The 25,012-nt window shown below is 31.9% G+C and overlaps 2 protein-coding genes across 2 annotated transcripts; one reads left to right on the top strand and one right to left on the bottom strand.

Annotated features, from left to right (window-relative positions):
- Positions 1-8,434: 8,434 nt before the first annotated feature.
- LOC145814603 (uncharacterized) lies at positions 8,435-14,144 on the top strand. The gene is made up of 5 exons (XM_082911458.1): positions 8,435-8,561; positions 10,339-10,411; positions 10,530-10,578; positions 11,884-12,007; positions 13,778-14,144. The coding sequence occupies exons 1-5, from the start codon at positions 8,559-8,561 to the stop codon at positions 13,877-13,879; spliced, it is 351 nt and encodes a 116-aa protein (XP_082767584.1). The 5' UTR covers positions 8,435-8,558; the 3' UTR covers positions 13,880-14,144.
- Positions 14,145-15,179: 1,035 nt separating this feature from the next.
- On the bottom strand, positions 15,180-20,842 carry LOC114286425 (protein EIN4). Its single transcript, XM_028229591.2, has 3 exons — positions 20,420-20,842; positions 18,200-20,312; positions 15,180-16,032 (listed from the first exon to the last, which is right to left on the bottom strand). Exons 2-3 carry the CDS (start codon positions 19,949-19,951, stop codon positions 15,493-15,495), a joined length of 2,292 nt encoding a protein of 763 aa, XP_028085392.2. The 5' UTR covers positions 19,952-20,312; positions 20,420-20,842; the 3' UTR covers positions 15,180-15,492.
- Positions 20,843-25,012: the final 4,170 nt, after the last annotated feature.

Here is a 25,012-nt window from a genome sequence, read left to right as displayed (position 1 = left end):
AAAGTTTTTTTTTTTTTTTTGTATTTATAATGCTTATACACTTATAAGTTTAGTTTTTTTTTTTTTTTTTCCTGTGTTTGAGAATTATTTTATATATTGAAAAGTTTTTGAAATAATTTAGTTTTTTTTGTTTGTTTATTATTTATTATTTGGGTTTACCTTGAGGGTAATTTGGGAAAAATAATAGGGTGTAATAATAGTAAAATAAAATTTAAAATAATTAAGCATGGTATACTTAAAAATTAAAAATACTTAATGATTTTTTTGGTGCAAATAAAATCCCTCGAATGTTGGGCATACCATGCGAATGTTAGGCCAAGCTAACAAGGTCCACACGGCGTGTTGTGTAAGAGTTGGGCTTAGTTGACTAGACAAATGTACTAGGTCTTTTAGATCTGGATGATAATAAGAGCATGGCCCAAAGATAGGAGTGTAAAAATGGCTTGTGGGCGCCCCAAGCCCGTCTGATGTCTGGGTGGGCCTAACTCATTTAGGCCCGAGCCTTTAGGCCTGGGACATCATTTTGAAGCTCGTCTTGGCCTATTGGCCTGTTTAAGGCCCATTCAAGGCCCGGTCCGCCCAAGGTCCAGTGTTTGTTTTAGTATAAAATAATAAATTTTTAGTAGAAAAAATTTATAAAAAAAAATTGTTAGGCTCGGCCAAGTCCAAACCCACCAGCCCTCCCAAGGCTCGAATACTCTTGGGCATAGGCCTAATTTTTTGGTCCGTGAGCCAGCCTGGCCGAATTTTGGCCGAAGCCCACAAGGCCCGACATGGACCGGGCCAAGCCAAATTTACACCCCTCAGTTGCCCTTGAGGTGAAATGAGTAGAAAATAGTTAAGTAGCCAAGTAAATGGAGAACAATCTGATGGTTTGTTTGACCCTATTGTCGGCTCAGAGATGCTTCATAAAGACGTGTGAGGTTAGAGTGCTTAAGGATGTGCTTTATTCTTAACAGATAAACATCTAATGGGAAGTCATTAAGAGGAATTATAGTTATACTAAAGCCTCGTTTGGCAACCTTTAGTTTTAGTCAAAACATCATTATAAGTTATCATATCACTTTCTCTACTTTTCTGCACATTTTTTTAATAAAAAGCTAAAAAATTACTAAAATAACATGTTCCCAAATGAGGCATAAGACTCTATTGTGTTGGAACATACAAAAGTATCAAGAGTTTAATTTAAATGAGGTAATGCAATTTTAATCGCATAACATCTCTCAGAGTTTTTCTTTTGTTTTGATCTTAAATTTTTAACTTAGACATTTGAGGGATTTTTTGGCACACACTTGCCAGTAAGCTCATTGTTTTTGTGAGTTTTAGGTCATATGACAACATTTGTAGGAGTTAACGTGAGGGAAAAATTCGATTCCGTACAATTTTTATATTGTGTTATTGCTGGTTCGTATTCAAAATAACTTTAATACTAATACGATTTATTTAATTAAACGTATCAATTGTTTTGACACTAATTTGACCTATGTATAATCGTGTCAACCTGAATACAATACGCTTCATATGATTAATCTAATTATAAGTAAATTGTGCAACTTATTTCAAACAAACTTGCTTAATGTCACATGCATCAAAATAACTTATTTAAAAATGAAACAAAAATACAAAATTATTATTCAATACCTAAGAATAAAATTTTTAAGATTTTATAGTTACTAAAATCAAGTTGCATTTGAGTAAACAGCGAATCAATAGCCGGTTTATGCCCACATGCCAACACGGATTTTTACATAACTCAGAAGAGTCATGTTAGAGTTATGCGTACAAAAGTTCAACGTTAAAATAACTCATTTAATATTTATATTATCGGGTTGTGTTATATTATCATATATATATGTAAAAGTAATATTTTTTTCTTTTCATGTGAGAGCATCTCCAATGATGAATCATTTTTTTCATTAAATCTAAGAAAAAAAAAAGGACAATTTCCTCAATTTGATACGAGATGCTCCAATGATTACACTGCAGCTTGCATCAAAAGGCAAGGACGACCGGCTGGTCGATCAGAAAAGCCACTGAAATATATATTTTTTTTGCTCTCACCACAGTCAAGACTCTTTCCAAGGTTGGGGGTCTATGAGATAAATAATGGTAATATGATTCAGTAATCAATTAAACCTTCCGAAAACCCTCTTCTTTCTCTCTCTATTCTCACAACAGTCAAGGCTGTCACACAGAGAGAGAGAGAGAGAGAGAGAGAGATATGCTCTGTTTTTATTTCTTGGAAATGCCAGAGGTACGATTTTAACTTCTCATACACCGCTTTAGCTTTTAATTCCAAAATGTAATGATTTGGTATTTGGGTTCATCATCATGACTGTAATATTGAACAAGATTTTTCGAAATTCATTGTTTGGTTGTCAAGAATCTCAGGAAGAAAACCATGGAACTTGGAATCACAGCCAAATTTAAAAATTCCCTCATGTTATGTCTTTTTTAGTTTCATAGTCTAAATTTTAATCTTTTTTTTTTTTTTGAGGGGTCTGAATTATGGGTTTTGCTTTTGGGGTTTATCATTGCACCTCATCTTGGTCTTTTTGAAAATTACATTAAACTTGCATTGTGGGTTTGTTAGAAAACAGAAGCACCTGTGCATTTTTTCAATATATCGGTTAACTGGTGGGTCAACTTGCCAGACGTCCTGCCGGTTGACCGGTGGGCCTTCCTCCAATGTTACAACACAGTGAAATGGTGAAATTTCACACGGATCCTCAGTTTGATGAAACATTTGTTCCGTTGTCAGTTTGATATCAGTTTAGTGAAACCATTGGAGAGAGAGAAAAAGTGACTTTTTTCATCAAATTCAAATTTGATACTCAATCTGATGCAACGTTGGAGATGGTCTATTACATTTTAAAGGTTTACTTTAAAAAAAAAAAAAAAATCACATCAGCATACTTTTATCCATTTATATGTAAAGTTCTACACAAACTTAGGCCAAGTTTGGGTACTTCCAAAAAAGCCAAAAAGCCAAAAAGTTACTCAAAAAGTTAAAAAGTTAACACTATTCACCAAAAGTCAACAATTACGGCTGCACAACTCCCAATTCAAAATTTTCCCTACAAATCAATTTTTACAATTTTTTATTACACATTTTTCAATAAAAAGTCAAAAAGTTAACCCAAACATCCATATTTTCAACCTCAATTTTTTAGTCGAAAAAGACAAAAAGTGCACTTTTTTAGTCTTCCCAAACTTGGCCTTAATTTCAATTATAATAATCAGTTTTATATAGATTGAGAAATTTTTTTTTCATATATATATACTTATAAGTTAATTATTATGATATTTGAAAAAAAAAGCTCAATATACAAAAAAATAAAAATAAATAAATAAGATAAAATGTGCTTAATTATATACATCGCACAAATTAAATTGATTTATTTATATTTTTTATTTTTTGTCTATCTTATTGATGTCTTAATATTAATTTATATTTCATTTAGATTTTATATACCCATATACAATATGTACGTATAATTCAAAAAAATATTAAAGAAAAAATCAATATTCAACATAATTAATTAATATATTTTCTTTTTAATCCAATTACAACATATTTATATTTAATCTTTTAAATAAATTTTGTGTAGTCCTATTTCTATATATTTATTATCCAAATAAATATAAAAATAAAAATAAAATTAAATAATTTAGTTTTATATTACTAATTCTCTTTCTAATTTAAATATTATCTTTAATATAAAAATGAGTGTTTGTTTTACTATTTTATAATTTAATATATATCATATAAAATCATTATAAGATAATTACACTTTTATAGCATAATATAACTAAAATTATCAAAATCAACAAATAATTCAACTAAATTTATTATATATAAGTATTCAAGTAACACTTTTATAAAATGATAAAATTAAGATTATTAAAATAAACAATTAAAATTAAAATTAATATTATTTTTTTATAACATATCATAATATAAAATAGGGTCATGTTTCTCGCCAGTCCGAAATTGAACTGAAGCGTGTTATTGGGCTTGTGGAGGTGCACCATGGGTCTTGTTTCAATGATTTGAATAATTCAATGTGTAGAACTTGTCAAGTATTTTATCTTTGTAAAAACTCACATTGATCGGATATTGATAGCTACTTGATCAGATTAGGTTTCTGTCAACAGTAAATATAATTTTCAAAATAAATTATTAATAAAAATATGATCTAATCAAGCAACTATTGATATCCGATCAACATGATTTTTTACAAAGATCAAGTATTCGATGAGCTCTACATCTTGACGAGTACGGATTATCAAAACAGGACCCGTGGTGGGCCTCACGGGCCCAATAACACCATCATTGTGGACTGGAGGTAAGCCTAACCCTATAAAATATCATTACATTAATTAAAGTTAATTCTATTGCAATTTTATATCGGACATCATATTTCTAGAAGTGATTTATATACATGTGTAGCGTCCAATTTGATATTGATTGATTAAAATAATGGAACCTAATACTTTTTTGGTAAAGTTTTTAAAAGATAAATTAACAAATGTCAAATGATAAATAGTGTGGAATATTATTTTTAAGAATAATGATTCATAAAAAAATGATTGTGTATATTTAAGACATCTATTGATGTTTCTTGAATAATTTTTAAATAAAAATTTTGAATTTATAGTATACTGATAATGTACCTTAATGAGTTTTGTCAGAAAAGATATGTAAAAATAATTTGGCTGAATTTTTTATTTTTTATTTTTTTTGCGGTTATTCATATAATTAATCAAAGCCCATTTGAGAACTGAAATTATTGAGGTTATAGGGATCTTGTATTTATGATTTAAATTTGTAATTTTTTTATGCATTAATGTGAATAACTCTTACGATCTTGCTGATATAAACATAAATCTTATATTTGAGTCAACCCACCTTAAGGCCTTTTTCCGTATAATAAAATATTTAAATATTGTCATATAAAAATATTATAATAGATCATAATCAAATACCGCTTGAAACATAATTAAAAACCTGATGCACCACTTTAGATATAATAAAAAATATAAGAAATTAGTAAAGACCTTTTCGGTTAATAACCAAAATAAAATGCTAAGAGTTATAACCAAGTCATAATTTGTATATTATAGATTTTTTTTTTCTTTAGAAAAAAATATTTTGATACAAGTAGAATTCATGATTTTTGGAAAATTTGATTAACATAAATGAGAGAATTTGATTTCAGATTGAGAATACGCCTTCCTTTTTTTTAAACTTTGAAATAAATTATTTTTATGAGTTTTTTTACATAGGATCACACATACAGCGACAAAAAATTTCATCAACCATTAACAAAATTGTTTGTATTTAACTTTCAATTGTTAAAATTTTCTACGCATAAAGTATTAAGATTCAAATCAAATTTTCATTTTAAAAATAAATTATTGTGCATCGCACAACTCATCAATGAGTAAATAATAATTAACCTCATCGCACAACTCATCTACTAGTTTGTGCTTATGTAAAATAATTAACCCTATAATTACGTGTACGGTTCAAGTCAGGTTAACAAGTTGTGTATCAAATTTCCATCCTTTGCACTTTAATTATTATTAAAAAAAAAATTACAACTGAGTAAATAATAATTAAGAAAAATATATACAAGTCGTTGGCAAAAGTCTACAATAAATGACTTGATCTGTGAAATTTTATATTTAAAATTACAAATTCAGTTGACAATTTTTTTTTTTTTTTTTTTTTTTTTTTTTTTTTTTATGTAGATCCAATCTCTCCATCTTGTATGTCTTCAACCTCACTGACATCAAAATCTATTCGCAAGTGTTACCATTCCATGGTCAATCCAATCTTCAAATTTCTTCAATTATACTCTAGTTTTTATTCTGAATTGTAACAAGCTAAAAACCATGAAAAGTATGAACTCGTTTTCACAATGAAATTTACTAATTATTAGTTAATTTTTGTTGCAGAGAAGGTTTTCAACTCCATAATGCCAATTTCCAACTTTGCAATTGTTCCAATGATTATATAACTAGGAGTTGTAACTAGTATTGTGGTACTTGGGATTAGACTTTAACTTGGAGCAAGCTTTAACTGTCCCTTTGCATTTTCTACATGGCAGCCTTGGAAAGAATGCCACTAAAGGAAAATTTTAGGCCAAATTATAATTCAGTGCAAAATTTTTACAAAAAAAGTACACTTCAGTGGTAATTTTAACAAAAATTAATTATTAAAATCTTAAATTTATTCATGTATTTGTAGATATATTTTTTCAGAAGACCTCTGAATTGTAATTCCTCGTAAGAAAATTTTAACAATAAAATTTATTTGTCCCAGGATGGTGAACATTATCTATTTAAGAAAAAAATAAGTTACTAACTTAGGCCTCGTCTGCTAAGTGATTTTTTTAGCTAAAAAGTCAAAAAGTCATTAAAAAAATTAAAACGCTAACAACCCATACAAAAAAAAATCAAAGATTCCATTTTCTCTCTACTTTTTGCATATCTTTTTGTAAAAAGCAAAAACGTTATCCCAAATATACTAGTTTTTTTTTACATCACATTTTAGCTAAAAAATTACTAAAAAAGTCTGTTCTCAAATGAGGCCTAAATTAAATTTTGGAACTAAATTTGAAATTAGTACCCAAGTACATAGTTTGGTCCTCAAATTTGTAATTTTGAACGCCGATGTAAAAATGGATTATTTTGACAAAAGTATTTCTTATTGTGTTTTAAGCAGTGAAATTTCATTGTTTCCATACCAGTAAACATAGTAGAAAAATGTCTCATACATATATATATATATATATATATTCATATTCATCATATCTATTATTTGGTAAATTTTATGAATTTTATAATAATATAGAGATGTAAATCGAAAATTGAATTTAACATTTTTTCAATAATTAAAAAAAAGTGTGAGACGTTAGTTGCCAGAGCATTACTATGGGTGGGTGGGAGTTATTTGACCATAAATTTGTCTCATTCGACAACATTGTCAATTTTTTATTTTTATTTCTTACCCACACAAATTATTAGTGTATACAAATCTCTTGAGAATAAAAACAACTAAAAATATTTTGTGGGTTGTTAAGATTGTAGCCTGCAACGTAGAGTGGTTGGTGAGGGATAATCAGAAGTAGTCATAAGAGTGTCGTGCTAAGATAACGAGATGGCTAAAGGAGTTTCCCGATGTCACGTACAATAACCATTTGAATAAGTATACTCTGTTTAATTTTGGAGTTTTTAAAAATAATTTTCACGTTTTTAATTTGTTTTTTTTAATTTTTAGTGATTTTTAAAAATATTTTAATTATTAATTTTAGATTTATTTAATTTAAATATACTTAAAAAGTTTAAAATTTATGAAAAATATTAATTTTTTTTACTAAATATAAAAAATACAAAAAATGCAAAATTTATATATATATATATATTTTTATTTTTATTGATTTTTTAAGGGTTTTTTAAGAATATTTTATTTTTTAAGTATATTTATTTATACTATTATATTATATTAAGTGAATATTGAATTTGGTATCAAGTTTTTGCTTACTTCTCCTTATATCACTAACGCTTTATTTTTCTATTTAAAAATAAATAAATAAATAAATAGGAAGAGTGTAACTTGAACCTTAGGTTTATTGAAATAGAATCTTACCAGATAAGTAATACACAATATAAAATAAATATTTAATTTAATTTTTATTTATTTAAATTATACATGTATTTTGTATGCCAACTGTTGCTTTAGATAAAGGCTTGGTTTAGAAAGTGAGTTGGTTTTTTGACTTTTTAATTTTTTTGACTATTTTAACTTGGGACTAAAAAACCTGATTTTGAAAGGAGTTTTGACTTTTTTAGCTTTTTGTAAGAGGCAGAGTGCCGTTTTGGGAAGGGCCATAAAAAGCCACGTTTTTTTATCATTTTTCAAAAACGCAAGTGGCCAAAAACACAACAAATTTGGTTTGGGAAGGGCCAAAAACGCAAGTGTGAAATTACAAATTAGGCCCAATGACGAAAAAATAAAAAAATAAATTTCTTATGTTGGGTAAGGGCATTTTGGTCATTTTAATTTGATTTGACACCATAAATAAATATTAAACTAAAAAGTAAAAAGTCAGTTTTTTACCAACTTTCCAAATCACTTTTCAAAAAGCTAAAAATCTTGGTAAAAAACTAAAAGTCAACTTTTTACCAACTTTCCAAAACACCCTAGAATATAATGATTATGCATTGGATGTGATATTTTGTCTTATTGGATTAAAAAATATATTTTATTTTTTGTGACTATTTTAACCTCAAACCCACTTCCCAAACAATGGCAAAGTATATTAAAATTTGAATTTTTTTTAACTAAAATACGGAAAAAAATTAACTAAAAACAACAAAACTGAAAAAAAAAAAACAAAAAAAAAAGAAGAAAATTAAAATAAAGTCATCATTTTATTTTTTTTAACCAATTATATTTTCTGGGTTAAGACAGACATTCTTCTCCAACTTTTCCTGGGTTGATCTATTATCACTCTCCTTCTTATTACATGCGATTTGGATGTTAAAAAATGGTGAGTTTCCATCCAGATCCCCTTCTTGCATTGCTCGATTAGCTCAGATCTAGCTAAGTTTTTCGCTTTCCATACCCATTTTTTTGCTAAATACAGGTTATAATCTGTATGATTTCTCAGTGTTCGTTTCGTTATAGATTTTTCAATGCTGCTGCAGTGTGTATGATTAAACTAGCTCTCTCCATATAGAGATTTTACAGTCTTATAGATAATGCCAAGCATAGATTCACACCCATATGTTGCTTTGGATCACTGGGTCACACACACACACACACATATGTATATACACTAATTTTCAGCATTATCAATTACTACTGTGGTTATTCATGTTCTCTCTGTTATTATAATCACATTGTTGGCGATAATAGTCACACATTTGATTCGAAACACCAAGCAATTGATTTGTATGTAGAGGGTGAATTGACTTGAAGAATCGATGAATCATCGATACCCATATAGGAGAATTGAGTATATGGCATGATATGCTAATACTTACCAAAGAGAAGTGTTGAAAAATTGCTGAGGTTGATTGAAGAAATTGTTAAAGCAAGATGATGAGGTGGTCGAAGTAGTTAGTTATGGGTTGATTTCAGATTAGTTACACACTTATACTGTTAATTCAGTTTGTGACTGTTTTTTGTAAACTGAAAGGAGAGAAACTATGTGAGCTTCTTCTTTCTTATCTTAGTCAGGAGTTGTAACAAGTGGTATAAGAGTGAGTGGTCGATTTTCAGTTGTGGAGCAAAACGATGTCTCTAGTCTAAACAAATGCATCACAGCCTAACAGAAATTGAAACTGTGTATGAATTTCGGGTTGACTTGGCAAAGATGCACAGATGAAAAACCTTTACTTTCACCTTAAGGATATATATCGTTTGGAAAAAGGTCAAATCCATTCTCTCCATGTTCTTGTATTGTAGAACCTACATTGGCAAGAAGTTTTCTTGAAAATAACATAAAGAAATTACTTTTTTTCTGAGCTACTCTTCAGGAGCTATTTACTTTTGTTTCCTTCTTTCTATATGACAAACTTACCTTCCATAAAAATCCATTTGAGGGTTGGGAAACCTCAAGAAGGGATTGTCCCATAACTTAATTAGTTTTTTGTAACAATGTATGAATGTCTGTGGGTGTGTATCATGGATTTGGGATTCCCCTACACGACATTGGCTAGTGTTTGGTGAAAGCAGTAAAGCATGGAATCTGTCATAGGATTATTATTTTAGAAATAAATATCGTCATTAAAAACCTAAGTTCATTTAAATTAATTAGCCTGATAGAATCTGAGGAGTTGATGTCTGCTAGCTTAGAACCAAACATAAAACTTAGATCCTATTTGTAAGTATGAAGAATGGAGTTGAAGAAACTCCGTCAAACTGTAGTTGACTCCATGTGTATGTTTAGTAATTGTGAGTGTTCGAGGAAGTGGCATGACTGTGGACTCCGGTAGTTCTTGACTTGAGGCATAGTATCCGAGGATAAACTAAATATTGTGTGCCTCAACAATACAGCAAATTGTGACTCAAAGAACTAAAGTAATGCCATGGACTTCTTGCTTGCTTGTTGATTGACAATTGACGACGTTAAAGCCTAGGCCTTTAATCCTTGCTGATTTTATTGCCCTAAAAATATTAGCACATCTATCTGCTCAATTTTCATCTGATCATGATAGGAAAATTTAAACATGTCGTTTCAGAATTGGGATATTAGTCCTGGATCTTTCTGTTCTCTTTGCTGGGTATTATCACCTTATCTTCATTATCTATGCTCTTTGTAGGAAAAGGAAGCAAAGAAGGAAGCATTTAGGAAGTATCTGGAATCTAGCGGAGTTCTTGATGCTCTGACAAAAGGTTTTGCTTTAACTCTCTTCATTTGTTCTGAATCTCAATTCTTGGTATTACCTAGTTTAGTATTTTTCTTTTTCTGAATTCACATTCTTATTTTATTTAGCGTTTTCTTTACATGTAGGTCTTGTTGCACTATATGAGCAGAATGACAAACCTTCTTCTGCTGTTGAGTAAGTTCATTTTCTATATTTTATGAAATGTACATGTTTAATGAAGTATATTTCATTAGTTTTGTTTAAATTGGGCATGGCCTAAACCATATGTAAAGGGGCAATCCTAGTGCATGAGACTCCCGCTATTGCAGAATAATCTAGATAATCCATATTAAACAAATTAACATCTAGAAGGAATAATGCACAGTAAACATTATTTAAAGATTGGCTTTTGAAGTTGTAAATGAAGTGGAAAGGTGGTTGTCAGCATGGCCGAGGTTAGACGATATGGGAAGATGGTAGGCACACAGTTGGCAAGAGACCACTGGAGGCAAAGGACGACAGAGCCAAGGCAGCCCTAATAGAGAGAGAGAGAGAGAGAGAGAGAGAGAGAGAGAGAGAGAGAGAGAGAGTTCTGACCTTGCTGAAGAGGGTTGGAGTCTTGAAGAAAGGTGTGTCATTCATGCATGAAGAGATCCCCTTTTGTAGGGGATACCAACCAAATAGGGACAACTGCGTAATGCCCTTGGTTCAATACTCTGAATGTATGGACAACTCACTTCTCCCCGAAATCAAACTTCGGGTGCCGTCTCATGGCAGGCCTGCAGTGGTAGTAGGTATGCTTAACCATTGGGGATTTTATTATAGAGCCACATAGATAGGCATGATATGTTCTTTAGAGAATCACATGTCAAAGGTTGTGTTTGTCCCTCTCTCTCTAAGGTTGGTCAACGTTGGGTTATATGAGCCAAGTGACTTCGATGATCCCTCGTCTCTAGCCTCCAAATACATTCCTCCAATGGTCCCGTGCGATGGTCCAGGCCCTGTGCTCAGCTTGGTTGGTTGATCATTTGGTGAATCACCTATGGGCAAGTGGGGAGGAGATTGATGATGGGAGATTGGTTAGATGGAGATTTGCTTATGCCTTTGTCTATTTGAAGCTGACCCAAAAGGGGTGCATGGTGATTTACCATTGGCCCATGTATTACCTCACAAAGGCTGTCATGTGGTGCCCCCCACCCATACGGAGATGACGTGGAGATGCCATGAACGAAGGTGGACACATGTACCTACAAAAGTTTATAACATGCATTTGACATAAGGATGTGACAAGAAGCTAAATTAAGTTTCAGAAGGCTGAGACGAGATACTTGAAGACCCCTAACTGGAGGAAAAAGTGAAAGGAAAAGAAGTAAAACAACCATCTGCACAACATTTCTTAATTTTTTTTTTTAATTTCATCAATTATAGATTACAAATTGAGTTAGCTAATTAGATGATTCATGTGTGTAATTTCACAGACTAGTGATTTTTCTTCTACAGGTTCATCCAACAAAAGATAGGTGGTCCAACTGTGTCAGAGTATGAAAAGCTACAAGCTGAACTGTCAGATTTACAAATAAAATATCAAGAGCTTTTGGCTTTACACACAGAGAAGTGCAAGGAGGTATCAATACATTCACTTCTTCCCCTTTTGTGTTTACTCATTTATTGGTTGAATATTAGTTATTTTGGAAAAGAAAAAGTGAGTATACTCCTAGGAGCACATTATTTGCAACACAAAAGCATATTGACTGAATGAGTCTTCATTTATTGTGAATGCCTTGCTAGCAACAGCAGGACCTAATTTTTCACAAATTCTTATATTTGGAGAGGATGACGTGTTACCTATAAAATGCCAGGCTATGTAACAAGCCTGTAATCTCATCAAAATGAATGTGTGTTGGGGAGAGAGAGAGAGAGAGAGAGCTCCCATGTCTTCATTTAGTATTTGGAGGTCGGGATTCTCTTCTCACCCTCTATATATGTATTGGGGATCGAAAAAAATGGGAAATCATGATGAGGATAGCTGGTTTTTGTGAGCTGTTCTTAGAGTTGGGGATGACGACATAGGCTAGATGGATGGAGTTCCTTCATATCTTAATTGAGGAGGCGCATTGGGTCCTCAAAAGCTCTTTGACACTCTTCTGTGTAGTGGTTTGCCATGATCGGTCAATACGTCTTGATTGAGTTAGGGTACAAGCAATTGGATTTCTTGAACAAGGATGGGACAAGTTGGCTAGACTTAATTGACGTATTCCATTGTAGAGCCAATCACACTGTTCTCTCTCTTTCTGGCCATAGAATCGTTGAAGCAATCAGAGAAGCAGAGCAAAGTGGGTTGTGTAATCATTGGAATTTTGACACTTTCTCTTATAGATTGTCCGTCTTTGGAGGGTGAGGTTCTTGTAGCTTTGAAATCCCTGATTTTCCCTGAGCTTTTGAATGAGTTTAGGAGCTAGGCTGATCATTGTAAAATGACAAATATAAGCTTTGGGAGCGTGGCTGATCATTGTTGCATATGCAATCTTCTAGTAATTGTTTAAGCAGACAAACTTGCTTGATTATTGGCTTTGTCCTTTTCCTAATTGATTACCCCTTTACCCTGAGAGTCTGTTCATTCCATCTAAATTTGTTTGTTACTTTTTCTGTTTGGATGAGCACAAAACTAGGAAAAAGCTATTTTACTCTAAAACCTTGTACTCCAAATAGTTTGAATTCTAACCTCGGTAAGTTATTTTCCAAATAAGTCATGTCACTGAAGTGTCCACTTGACTGTCTGGCCCCAAACAAATGTGAGTGAGTGAGAGAGAGAGAGGCAGTAAATAAGCTCTCGGCTGCAGTTATCTTTTTTCGATGACGGTTTTTTGTCACTGGTTAGTGTTTCTCGATGACAATGATAGCTTGACGACCACTTTATGACTCGTGATCTTCAACTTCCAAACCAAATACTGGTTGTTTCAGATTTTGGTAGATATCTTGGATTTTTTGAGTAATTGGTATTATTTTTACCTGGTGTTGTTTGTTTTGATGAGTTTAGGTTGGTGGTTGTCCTGAGTTTCCTTGGGTTCAATTTGTTGTATGTGATTTTGTTGTGCTGAATGAAATTGATTCAAATGAAGCTTAATGTTACAGTCACCCTTCGTTTTCTTTCAAGTTTCTTGATTGGTTTATGGTAGAAATAGTAGTGGCAGATATGCCTTAAATTTACACAATATTCAAATCAGAATGGTATGAATTGAAAATTTTCAACATTGCAGTCGCTGGAAAATGAGATGAGAAACTGAATTTTTTATGTAAAATATTTTACAAGAAAAATGTTTATTTTGAGTCAAACATTTTACATTGAACCAAAAGGAGTGTAAATGTCTTATTTGCTTTCCATATTGTGTTGCAGTTTGAGGAGTTGAAAAAATCACATACAATGGCATCTACTAGAGAGAGCATTGATGAGTCCCCAAAGGATGTGTCATCATGTGTACAAGGTAACTTCACATGATCTTACACTAAATAGCTCTCATTTATGGTTGCATCAAACATTGTTCAAATTTGGAGAGAGCAAAGGCTTGTACAGTGTTGTATCATTATTCATCTACAATGAGATTTTGGCTTCGTTTGGGAAGTTGCTATTTTAGTAAGCTATTTTAGTTTTTGGCTATTTTAGGAGGCCAAAATTTTTGTGTTTGGGAAGATGATTAGATTTTTTTATAGTTGGATGTGATGTTTGTGAGAGAAAAAGTGAAATGATTATGGATTTGATTTGATATTTTGTCTTATTAGCTATTTTAGCTTATTTTGTCTTTTTATGAATTTTAGCCTAAATTAAGCTATTTTTTTTTCTTCCCAAACACCCCCAAAGTTTATTCTGGGAACTTTTGTGCTACCTTCGTCTTCAGGTGACCGGTGAAATTTGTCTGGACTTTTCGCCTATGTAATATTTCGGATCCAACTTTTCTGCCATGTGTATTTGGTCATTATTAACTGAAGCCTCTCTCTCACTCACACACACACACACAATTTGTTGGTTCTTTCAAAGGTTAAACACAATCCATCATTTTTAAGATGCCAATTACTGTAAGCAGAGTTTGTTTGGTGCAATTTTTTAAAGCTGAAAGTTGAAGTAAACATACTTTAGTCAAACAACGATGAATGTGAGCTTCCCCTTCCTCACCTTGCCACTACTATATACTTCTACAATTAATTTAAGCATAAGTTATATCAGCGCTTTCTCAATTATTGACAAATATCAATTTATTTTTTGATTTATGAACTCGGACTTTCACCCCTTACATGAGGAGACATTTGGACGGATTTAATAGTCAGCGATAAAAATATATGGGTTGATTGAGACACTCACCCATGAAACCAAAAAAAAGAGAAGATATTTAACAGATCATTGTATTTTACAAGTTCACAAAAATAATGTGTTTTGAGTTTGCTTTCCATTAAAGAAAAAAGATAAAGAAAATCCCACCTGATTCTAATACTCATCAAAACCTAAAACATTAGCACTATGTTTGAATGTTGGATTAGTGAAAAAAAAAAAAAAAAAACAAAACAAAAAACCAATGATGGGAAAAGAAAATGAAATGAAAGAGAAAAAAATTATTTTATTAGGTTAAAAAATAAGAAGAAAATAAAAAAGCATTTGTCATTTTTTGTTACCAATAGAAAATAAATATGTAAAATGTGTTGGTGTGAAAAGTATTGTGCCTTGCAAATTAATGAGACATCAACAATGACAAAATAACATCTAATTGTTCGTCCACAAGCAACAACATTCTGAAAATGCATTCGACTTTAAGGATCACAAATTTACAATTAGATTATAAAGTGTGAATTTGTGAATCATGATGAAGTTTGTGATTTTATAGATGGGACACAAACAGTTTTTTGGTTTAAAAGTACACAACTATTATTCATCCTATAAAGTTAAAGCGGGTGAAGCTCAATTATGAACACGGTTAAAGAAAACTAGCCCCTATAGTATGTTCAATGGCGAGCGTAAATAATGCTTACACCTCAATGCTGGTATCTTGCACAGGCAAGTTGATCCAATACCCAAGTAAATATTTTGAAGAGTTTCTTTGAAATCTTCTTAATTTTCTACTTTCACGCTTCTTCATTTGCCTGTTGAAGGACTCTTCGAAGCTCATCAGCCATTCCTGATAAGAGAACAGGTTTTCGAATGACTCCATTCATTCCCATCTGTAAGCATCTCTCCCACACATGTTCTTCAGCACTTGCAGTGAGTGCTACAATCAATGGCTGATTGTTTCTGCGAAACTTGCGGATTCTCATGGCCACTTCAAACCCATCCATTTCAGGCATGTGAATATCCAAAATGACGACTTGGAATGAATTCCCAGTAGGGCCAATGGCACTCAAACATTCAAACCCAGATGAAACAGCAGATACTTCAAAACCAAGTTTCTCGAGCATCTTTTTGGTCACTGTTCTGTTTATGTCATCATCATCAGCAAAAATAACTTTAAGGCCTTTGAATATAGTATTGACTTTTGGTTGCTCGGACAAATTTCCAAGTTCGAACATAGCTCTTCTAAAAGGTTGTATTTGAAGTTTGAGAGCAAAAGTCATGCTTTGTGCACGATCTTGAGAATTCGAGGATATCCAGATATTACCTTGCAGCATCTGCAAATTTTGTTTCAACAAAGAAGATTCATGAGTTAAACTCTGATCAGATAACAAACACTAGAATGATTATTGGAAAAAATCAATGTTCAAACACTTCATAAAGTCTGCATAACAATGAAGTAGAAACCAGGACATGACTGGTTGATCTATCATAAAGGAAACCAAAAATCTACCCATCTGAATTTGTGATCCAAAACTATCCATGCAAAATAATGAGAAAAAAAAAGGTAAACTAAGCACTATAAACTACATATGCATCGGGTTAAACAGTACGAGCCAGTTTTGGATGGCAAGAGAGAAAGGTGTGCCTTTTTCCTCGCATAAGATGCTAAGAATTGTGGACACTTCGAAAAGGTGCTATGCTACAGACATGTACAGAACACCGACACTTGCTGCATACTCCCCGACACATGGCAGGTGCGCATCCAAACTTGTCCATAACTTAGACTTTACATGAAACACATTGAAAGATTGAAGAAAACAACATAAGATCCAATGATAAATAATAAAAAAAACATTGCGGATTTATACTAAAATCCCTCTTCTTTTTAGACTTTCTAATTTTTGGAATTTTGAAGTCCAAAATATCCAATTTGTTTATGAATACAGCTTTCTAAAATAGAAATGATCTTTTTTTCAAACTTCTTTTCCAATATGTAGAATGCGGAAAATGATTTCGTACTACTTTGTATAATAAAATATAAATGTATTGTAATGTAAAAAACAAAGAAATAAGTGTTATTTTCATTTATATGTAAAAAAATATATATTTGTTTGTTGTCGTGTTCCTTCCGCTGCTGGGTTGAGTCCTGATCTTTTTAAAAAAATTGTTGAGCTGGTGTGTCCGTATCTTGTTTATGTTTCTTAGATAAGATGAGGCATAACAACACTTGCAGTACACTCACAAAAAATCACTTTAATTGAGAAGAAGAAGGCACTCTGCATAGTGATGATATCTGTTAATTGAGATGCTCAGAGGGGTCAAACTGATATAGACTAGCCTTGGCGTTATTTGTGCAAAATGTGTACTCTAAAACTTTAACCCGCATTCTAATGCTTGCCACGAATTTCATAAAACAGAAAGAAAGACAGGAAAGAATAACAAAATTTGACAAAACATTGCAAGAAACATCAATAATAACCTTAGTTATAAGTCATTGGTGCCACACCTCTCTTAACGTATAAATAAAATAAAATAAAATAAAATAAAATATCCAATTTCTATAAGTAAACTCAAAATGTTCCCACGGCACTGTTAAAATAACCTGGCAAGATAACCTGACCTTTATAACTAAATCATGTAGGGCAATAAGTTTTAGATATAAGGCAAGTCTAATAGTACGATGAGCATGGTTCATGAGAGTGGTACATCTAGGTGCATAATAAATTTCAAGACTCTGCTTTGAGATGCTTTCCTAAAGCCTTGCCTTGAGCAAATCTTGAGGGTGGCTTTAAAATCATTTAAATACTGTTGAGAGCATATATCATCCAGAACAACAATTGCCAACTAAAATAAACAAAAGATCCGGCAAAAATAAGCTAAAATCTATTTGTCAACAGTTTCTATATGAAAAAGAATTTTAGTTAATATAGTTTTACTATTATGATGCTTCAAGGAACACATGTAACCTATTTATTGAATAGGAAAACAAGTATTTTGGAACAGAACAGCTTCCTTTCTCTATACAATTTACAGTTTATTTATCCAGAGGATAAGCTTATATTTCGATGTTCCATGAATATACATGCATCCAATTACTTTTCCATAGTATTTGAAGTAAAAAAAAAAAAAAAAAAAAAAAAAAAAAAAAAAAAAAAAACCGTCTTTGGATGTAATGAATCGAGCAACAAGAAAATGCAGTCAAATGGCTATATCCTAGAAAATCTACCGCAGAAGGTGCTGCACCGGGTAAGCCGTGAAACTCAAACCCTTGCAATGGGGAGCACACCCACTTGCCAGCAAAGACGGCCCCCGAGGGAGGAAATTCTGAGCAATATTCTCACATGCTCAACACAAATGCTACAAGCGTCAAAACATGCAATTATAATTTCCAAGAAACATACAAACTTGCCCTACTAGGCCCTACAATTGCAGCAATAAAAGAAAACTACAACATGAAGCGGCGAAAATGAACACAAGCAAAATATTAATGATGATTCTTACCTGTACAAGCTTTCTGCACATGTTAAAGCTCAGGCCGTCCTTGGCATTGTTGCTGTTGTGACTCTTACCAGCAAAATTTAAGGTAGATACAGGGCCATCATTTAATTGGGAACCTCCATCACTGATTTCAATTTCAAATTTTAGGTTCACATACTCATTGGTTGTACTTGGTCTAAGCATTCCCCAACCTCTATCATTCCTGCCATTAATTCCTCTCTCGGAAACAACCTGAAAGATGACAGACCTCCCTCTGTCACTGACGTTCAGTACATGCCTAACCATATGCAATAAGACCTGAAAGGTCCTCTTCTCATCTCCCACCACCTGATTGGGCAAAGGATTCTGAATATTCACAGAAAAACCAAAGCCCTTATAAAGACACAAGCATTTGATAAGACAAGAAAATTCCTTGATCATATGATGCAGCTGAAAAGGCCGCATTTCTAATGGAAATCTTCCATTATCTTTAGCTGAAATCTCCATCACATCATTTATTAAAGCTGAAAGAACATTGCCAGTTTTCACCATCGTGTCAACAATAATTCTCTGTTCAGAGCTCAAGCTATCATCTTGAAACATTGAAAGCAGGCCCAAGATTGAGTGCATTGGCCTCCTCATCCCATGACTCATCACTTTTTGGAAAGAGTTTCTTGCCTGGCTTGCCATCAATGCGTTCTCCTTAGCCTGTTGTAGCATCTGATTTTGCTCTTCCAGTTTCTCTCTCATTAGTTGGGATTCCTCAAGAACTGCAGCATGGGAGAGAGCCACAGCCACTTGATCAGCAACCACTTCCACTATCTCCATCTCATTATAGCTCCAAGCTCTATTATTTGCACTTGGAAGAACCAAAACCAATATCGCGTAACAAGTCTCGACAAACTCTGGAGTCCCCCCTTTAAAATTTGAAATGCGAAGCATTGGCATCCTAATTGCTGCAATAGAACCCGATTCCCCAGATCCACCAATGCTTGCAACCCCAAGTGCTGAATTGGGCCTCAAAATCCTCACCCCCTTCTTGTTTCTCGTCTCTAATACATCTGGGTCATTAATAGGCAGTGAATGATGGAAACTGTTCGAAGAACTCGCTTTCAACTCGTGGGTCAGGTTCATCTCAGTTTTATTCTCATTCGGCATCCAAACGGCACAATTTTGCAGATCCAACGTATTGGAAAGCTCGACCAGAGTGGTGTACAATATTGTGTGCTTATCTAGCGACTTCCTAATTTCTTGGGTCAGCATTCTGACATGCCAGCTTGCTTCTTTCTGTTTCTTCATCATCCCAACCTCCTGGTCTAGTTCCAACACATTTTGTGTCAAGAAAAGTTCTCTTACTTTCAGTTTAAGGAGAAGAGGGATCAGTGTCAGAAGCGTTATTGCAGTTGCACATGAGACAAGGGCTGTGAGGATTTTGGCAATGGTAAGAGAGAGCATCAACTGGAAGGAGTGAGGACCGTAATATGTCCAACCATTAAGCAAATGGGTCAATCCACAAAGGACTATGAATGCAATGAATTGAACAAGTACCCATTTGAACGGTACACTCGAGCAGCTAATGAAGTAAAGTAACTCGATGGGGATTGAGAAATATGCTACTGCAATAAAGAAATCACTCACTTTTTGGTACTCTAGAATACTAGTTATGCTCCAAATCCCCTCGTCGTCGCATTGACAATGCAAGAAGCCATTGTCTATGGCAGAAACAGAAATGATTAGAGAAGCAATCAACAACCAAAGAGCAAAAGCTTTTGCCATTACACCAAGTAAACAACTTGTCTAATCCATCTCTTTGACAAGTCTAAACCCTAACAGACAAAATTGTCCTGGGTTTGAGTTCTTGTCACCTATACCTAGAATCCTCATACCAACGGATAACCCATTGAGAACAAATCAAAACTGATCTACTTGATTTGTAGATCTAGCAGACATATATACCTCAAGATCCAACATACCCATCAGCACCAAACCTCCAAATTTCAAATATTTTTCATTATCAAACTGATCTTTCACTATTCGGGACTCTTTCTACATATTATCTCCTTATTTTAGCTGTGAATTGTTCTGTGTTTGGGGACAAAAAGCATAACTGAAGAAAACTTGTGGTTTCTGCAATTCTCTGCATTTGGGGAAAGAAAAAGGAAATTAACAACAAAAAATGACAGGAAAAATCTAACATTTACTTAAAAGATATATAAATATAAAGAGAGATTGAGAGATAGAGACCTGAAATATAGCTGAAGAACAAAGGGGTGGTCTTAAACAACACCACCTGTCTGCAGAGGCAAAACCACCTTCAATTCAACCTTTTGTTAATGCTATCCTACACTATTGGAAAGTATGTAATATGTATGTATGACTATACAAAATTTCAAACCCTAATTGCACAAAAAATCCCAAACCAGTTCCTACCCAGGTAAAACAAACCAAAACCCATTAATAAAAACTACTACAAGTAACACCATCAGTATCACCCAGATTCTGCACCATCTGATTGACCCCTTTCTCTCTCCTCTCTACATACATGTATAATTATATAGTTCTCTCTCTATCTAAGCTCTCAAAAGACTCACAGTTAAGATGGTCCTCTCTGCAGATATTTTAAGAAGCAAAGAGAGAGATGAGATAGGGACGCAACGTGACAGAAATAAAAGAAAGATTTTTATTTTGCTTTAAACTTGTACTTTGGGTCATTTCCTTAAAGAAGTCAAAATACTAAATTAATTCTCAAACTAAGGTCAAGTTTGGGAAGTTAAGTGTACTTTTTGTCTTTTTAGACTAAAAAGTTGAGGTTGAAAATATGAATGTTTGGGTTAATTTTTTGACTTTTTATAAAAAAATGTGTAATAAAAAATTGTAAAAATTAGTTTGTAGGAGAAAATTAGAATTGGGAATTGTGCAGCCGTAATTATTGACTTTGGTGAATAGTAATGACTTTTTAACTTTTTGAGTAACTTTTTAGTTTTTTGGCTTTTTTTAAACTACCCAAACTTGGCCTAAATCTAGTTTTGAAAGAATTTTTAAAATAAACTAAATTGTGGTTCACAATCACGATTTCAACATATATATGCCTGTCTCGCGTAAAATTTGAAAAGTCTTAAAATCGTAGTTACAAAACGTGCTATTGATTAATAAATCGCAGTTAAAAAAGACGCTTTTAATTAATTATTTTTTATTCTGAACTCGCTGTTCTAAACCACGCTTTTATTGAAATTTTTTTTTCTTCTGAACTCGCTGTTCTAAACCACTCTTTTATGAAAAAAAAATTTTCTTCTGAACTCGCTGTTTCAAACCACGCTTTTTGGTCAAAATTTTTTATTCTGAACTCATGGTTGTGAACCACGCTTTTTATACAATTTTTTTAAGTGAACTCGTGGTTTGTAATCACGCTTTTAGAACTGATATAAACCCTCCCCAACCCCGTCATTTGCAATCACGCTTCTTAGACAACACAGTTCGCTTCTGCTCTCTCTCTCGCTCAGCCCCGTCTCTCTCACTCTTACTGCTCTCTCTCTCTCGCTGTGCACGAGCTCCCTTTCTGTTCTCTGTTCTCTCTCTCGTTGGTATGCCTTCTGTCTCTCTCTCTTGATCTACTTTGTTGTGTTTTTTGTGGTTGTGAAAGTGGGTATAATGTTGGTAGAATAGGATTCATGAATGTGGTTCTAAATCGTTCTATGGTTAAATCTAACATTTAACATTAACTTCGAATTGAATCAGATTTTTGTTACATATGCCATAAAAATACTCTAAATTCATCCTAAATGAATTGTGAAAATGCCATAATCGTTCTATGGTTAAAACCCTAATTTGATTTAAAAATACTCTCTTAATCTGGTTAATGTATATGTGAAATTTGAGAAATTAGGATTACATTTATGGCATCTGTTGAATGTGAAATCTGTTGAATGAACCTGAAGTTTAGAAAAATTTAAATATTATGTTTCAAATGAGAAAATGAGAGTTATGGTTTTCCATTGAATGTGAAATGAGAAATGAGGGTTTTGGTTTTGAATTGGGGTTTTGAATTGATAAATGTGAAATCATTTTTCAATTAGGGTTAGGGTTTTAAATTGTGAAATAAAAAATGAGGGTTATGGTTTCAAAAATTAGGGTTTAAGAAATTTATAATAAGTTAAATTTTTTTGATAATGTTATATATTTTTTTTAGGAACAAATTATGTGAAAACGTAGAGAAAATAAAATCCTAAATGATTTGGGTCAAATTGGTTGAATAATTTTAATAATTTAATTTGATTACAATTTTTTTTAAACCATACCCAATTAAACTTAAAAAATGAAAGCCAATTTTGGGCATTTGGACATTTTACAATTTTCGACAATTGGACATTTTAAAATTAAACCATACCATACCATACCCAATAATTTTACAATTTCGGGCACTTTTGGCCAACTTTGGTGTTTTGTGTTAGATTCATTATTTTAGTATTTCGTGTAATGTTGGTAGAATAGGGTTCATGAATGTGAAAATGTTGTCAAATCAGAAATAATAAATTAGGGTTAGGGTTTGTATTTGTGAAATCTGTTTAGAAATCTGTTGAATATGAAATCTTAAATCTTAAATAAGGCTTAGGGTTTATATTTGTGAAATCTATTTAGAAATCTGTTGAATGTGAATGTGAATGTTGAATGGTTTATATTTATCTTAAATATGTTTATAATTGCGAAATCTGTTGAATGTGAAATCAGATTTCTATTGAATGTGAAATCAGATTTCTGTTCAATGTGACATCTGTTGAATGTGAAATCTGTTGAATGTTGAATCTGTTTAGAAAAATTTAGACATTATGTTTGAAATGAGAAAATGAGGGTTATGGTTTTCTATTGAATGTGAAATCAGAAATGAGGGTTTTGGTTTTGAATTAGGGTTTTGAACTGATGAATGTGAAATCATTTTTCAATTACGGTTAGGGTTTTGAATTGATAAATGTGAAATCATTTTTCAATTAGGGTTAGAGTTTTAAATTGTGAAATCAGAAATGAGGGTTATGGTTTAAGAAATTAGGGTTTAAGAAATTTATGATAAGTTAAATTTTTTTAATAATGTTATATGATTTTTTTTAGGAACAAATAATTTTTACATAATGAATAAATAATTATCTATAATAATAATAATTTTATTGTATATTATTATCGTAATTAACTTTATAATTTCTTGGAAAAAAACATTGCAAAACACAAGAAAATCTAATTTTGTCTATATAAAAATTATCTATAATTAGAATTTCAAAATTTTCTATCCCTTCCTTTCAAAATTTCCAAATTATTATTATTTTTTTCTTTCACTTTCCACAAATTTTTCTTTTTAATCAAAACATATTTAAGGAATAATCATGCCATTTCTTTTTATTTTCATTCCAATAAATTAAGCACAGCTTAACAATATTTACGATATGTTAAAAAAAATAAAAATAGAATCATATAATATATATTAGTGTCATACAAAATTGAATTACAAGGAACTATGTTTAAAGTTGTCATTATTAGTCTAGTACTAATTATCCCGAGTCCATAGATCCAACTGATCATTATATCATTTTTTATTTCTCTATTATGGAAAGTATAAGGGGATGTTTGGCATAAAAGAAAAGCAAGTTCAGTCAAAAGAAAATGAGGAGAAAATTAAGGGGAAAGGGGCAGAAAATTTTCAGTTGTGAGAGGGTGGCCGTGTCCTTCGCCGCGAATAGTCTGAGTGAAACCCAAAAGGCCTTTTTACCTCTTTCCCAAAAAATTACCAAAACATTAGAAGTCAAAAAATTTGATATAAATAAATGACTTTTTAGAAGTGATCCACAAAAAAATTACCAAAACATTAGAGGTAGAAAAATTTGATCCACAACAAATTAGAAGTAAAAAAATTACTTTTTACCTCTTTGCCAAAAGAGGCCTTTCAAGTCGTCATTGAAAATGCTATTATCAAAACATTTGACATAAAAATAAAATTATTTGTTTAAGAATTATGTTTGAAAAAATTAAAATATTTGATTTATAAAATGACTCATTCTCGATAATTTTTACCCACTTGAATTATCCAATTGACTTATTCTCTATGCGCCTGCATTATGTTTATTCAATTAAGTTTTAACTTTTTACGACTTTTTTTTAATTGAAACCTGCAATTTTTTTCCCCCTTTGAATAGTAACCACCAACCATATTTTGCGGCCAAAGGAAAAAATTATTAAAAATGAAAGAAAAGCAAGTTTGAAACAACCCATCCTGTGCAATTCAATTGTAGCGAATGGGTTTAGGTGGGAAAAAAAATGAAATTCATATTTGTTAAAAAAACTTGAATAAGTTTGATAAGTTAAAAAAAATAAATACAAAAGTTGGCACAACCCACTATTTAGTGCTGATTTTTTAACATTTTTTTTAATTTTAAATTTAGGATAAATTATATTAGTAGTCTGTAAATTTTGCTTCTTATGTCATTTTTATTCTTATACTTTTAATTAATTCAATTTTGACCCTTAACATGGTGGCATCTCTACATGTAAATTGGTCTAATAAATAAAGACATTAGGATTTTTAACGAAAAATAATTACTAAGTTAGTTGATTTTAACTCAATAAATTTGTAAAGTTTATAAATTTGCTCTTAAAGAGGGACACATATTGCTCATATATGCATTTTTCATAAGTTTTTAATAATTGTAATAAATTGAATTAAATTTGAACAAAGTCGTAAATAACTTATTTTTATCCAATTGACTTATTTTTTATTTATGTTATTTCTTACGTTATTTCCCTAAGTTATTTCCTATGTTATTTCGTATGAGGTTATTTCCCTAAGTTAGGGAATAA

The sequence above is a fragment of the Camellia sinensis genome, unplaced genomic scaffold, assembly GCF_055761805.1.
Source record: "Camellia sinensis isolate YWXY unplaced genomic scaffold, ASM5576180v1 Unanchor12, whole genome shotgun sequence".
NCBI classification, from domain to species: Eukaryota; Viridiplantae; Streptophyta; class Magnoliopsida; order Ericales; family Theaceae; genus Camellia; species Camellia sinensis.
The sequence above is the reverse complement of the archived record's forward strand: the minus strand, read 5'-3'. Positions and strand labels throughout refer to the sequence as shown.

Coding starts and splice junctions, on each gene's coding strand:
- LOC145814603 (XM_082911458.1), top strand. Junction 10,579..11,883: donor AAACCTTCTTCTGCTGTTGA/GTAAGTTCATTT, acceptor TTTCTTCTACAG/GTTCATCCAACAAAAGATAG. Junction 12,008..13,777: donor ACACAGAGAAGTGCAAGGAG/GTATCAATACAT, acceptor ATTGTGTTGCAG/TTTGAGGAGTTGAAAAAATC.
- LOC114286425 (XM_028229591.2), bottom strand. CDS start 19,951: ATGGCAAAAGCTTTTGCTCTTTGGTTGTTGATTGCTTCTCTAATCATT. Junction 16,033..18,199: donor TGTGCAGAAAGCTTGTACAG/GTAAGAATCATC, acceptor CAAAATTTGCAG/ATGCTGCAAGGTAATATCTG.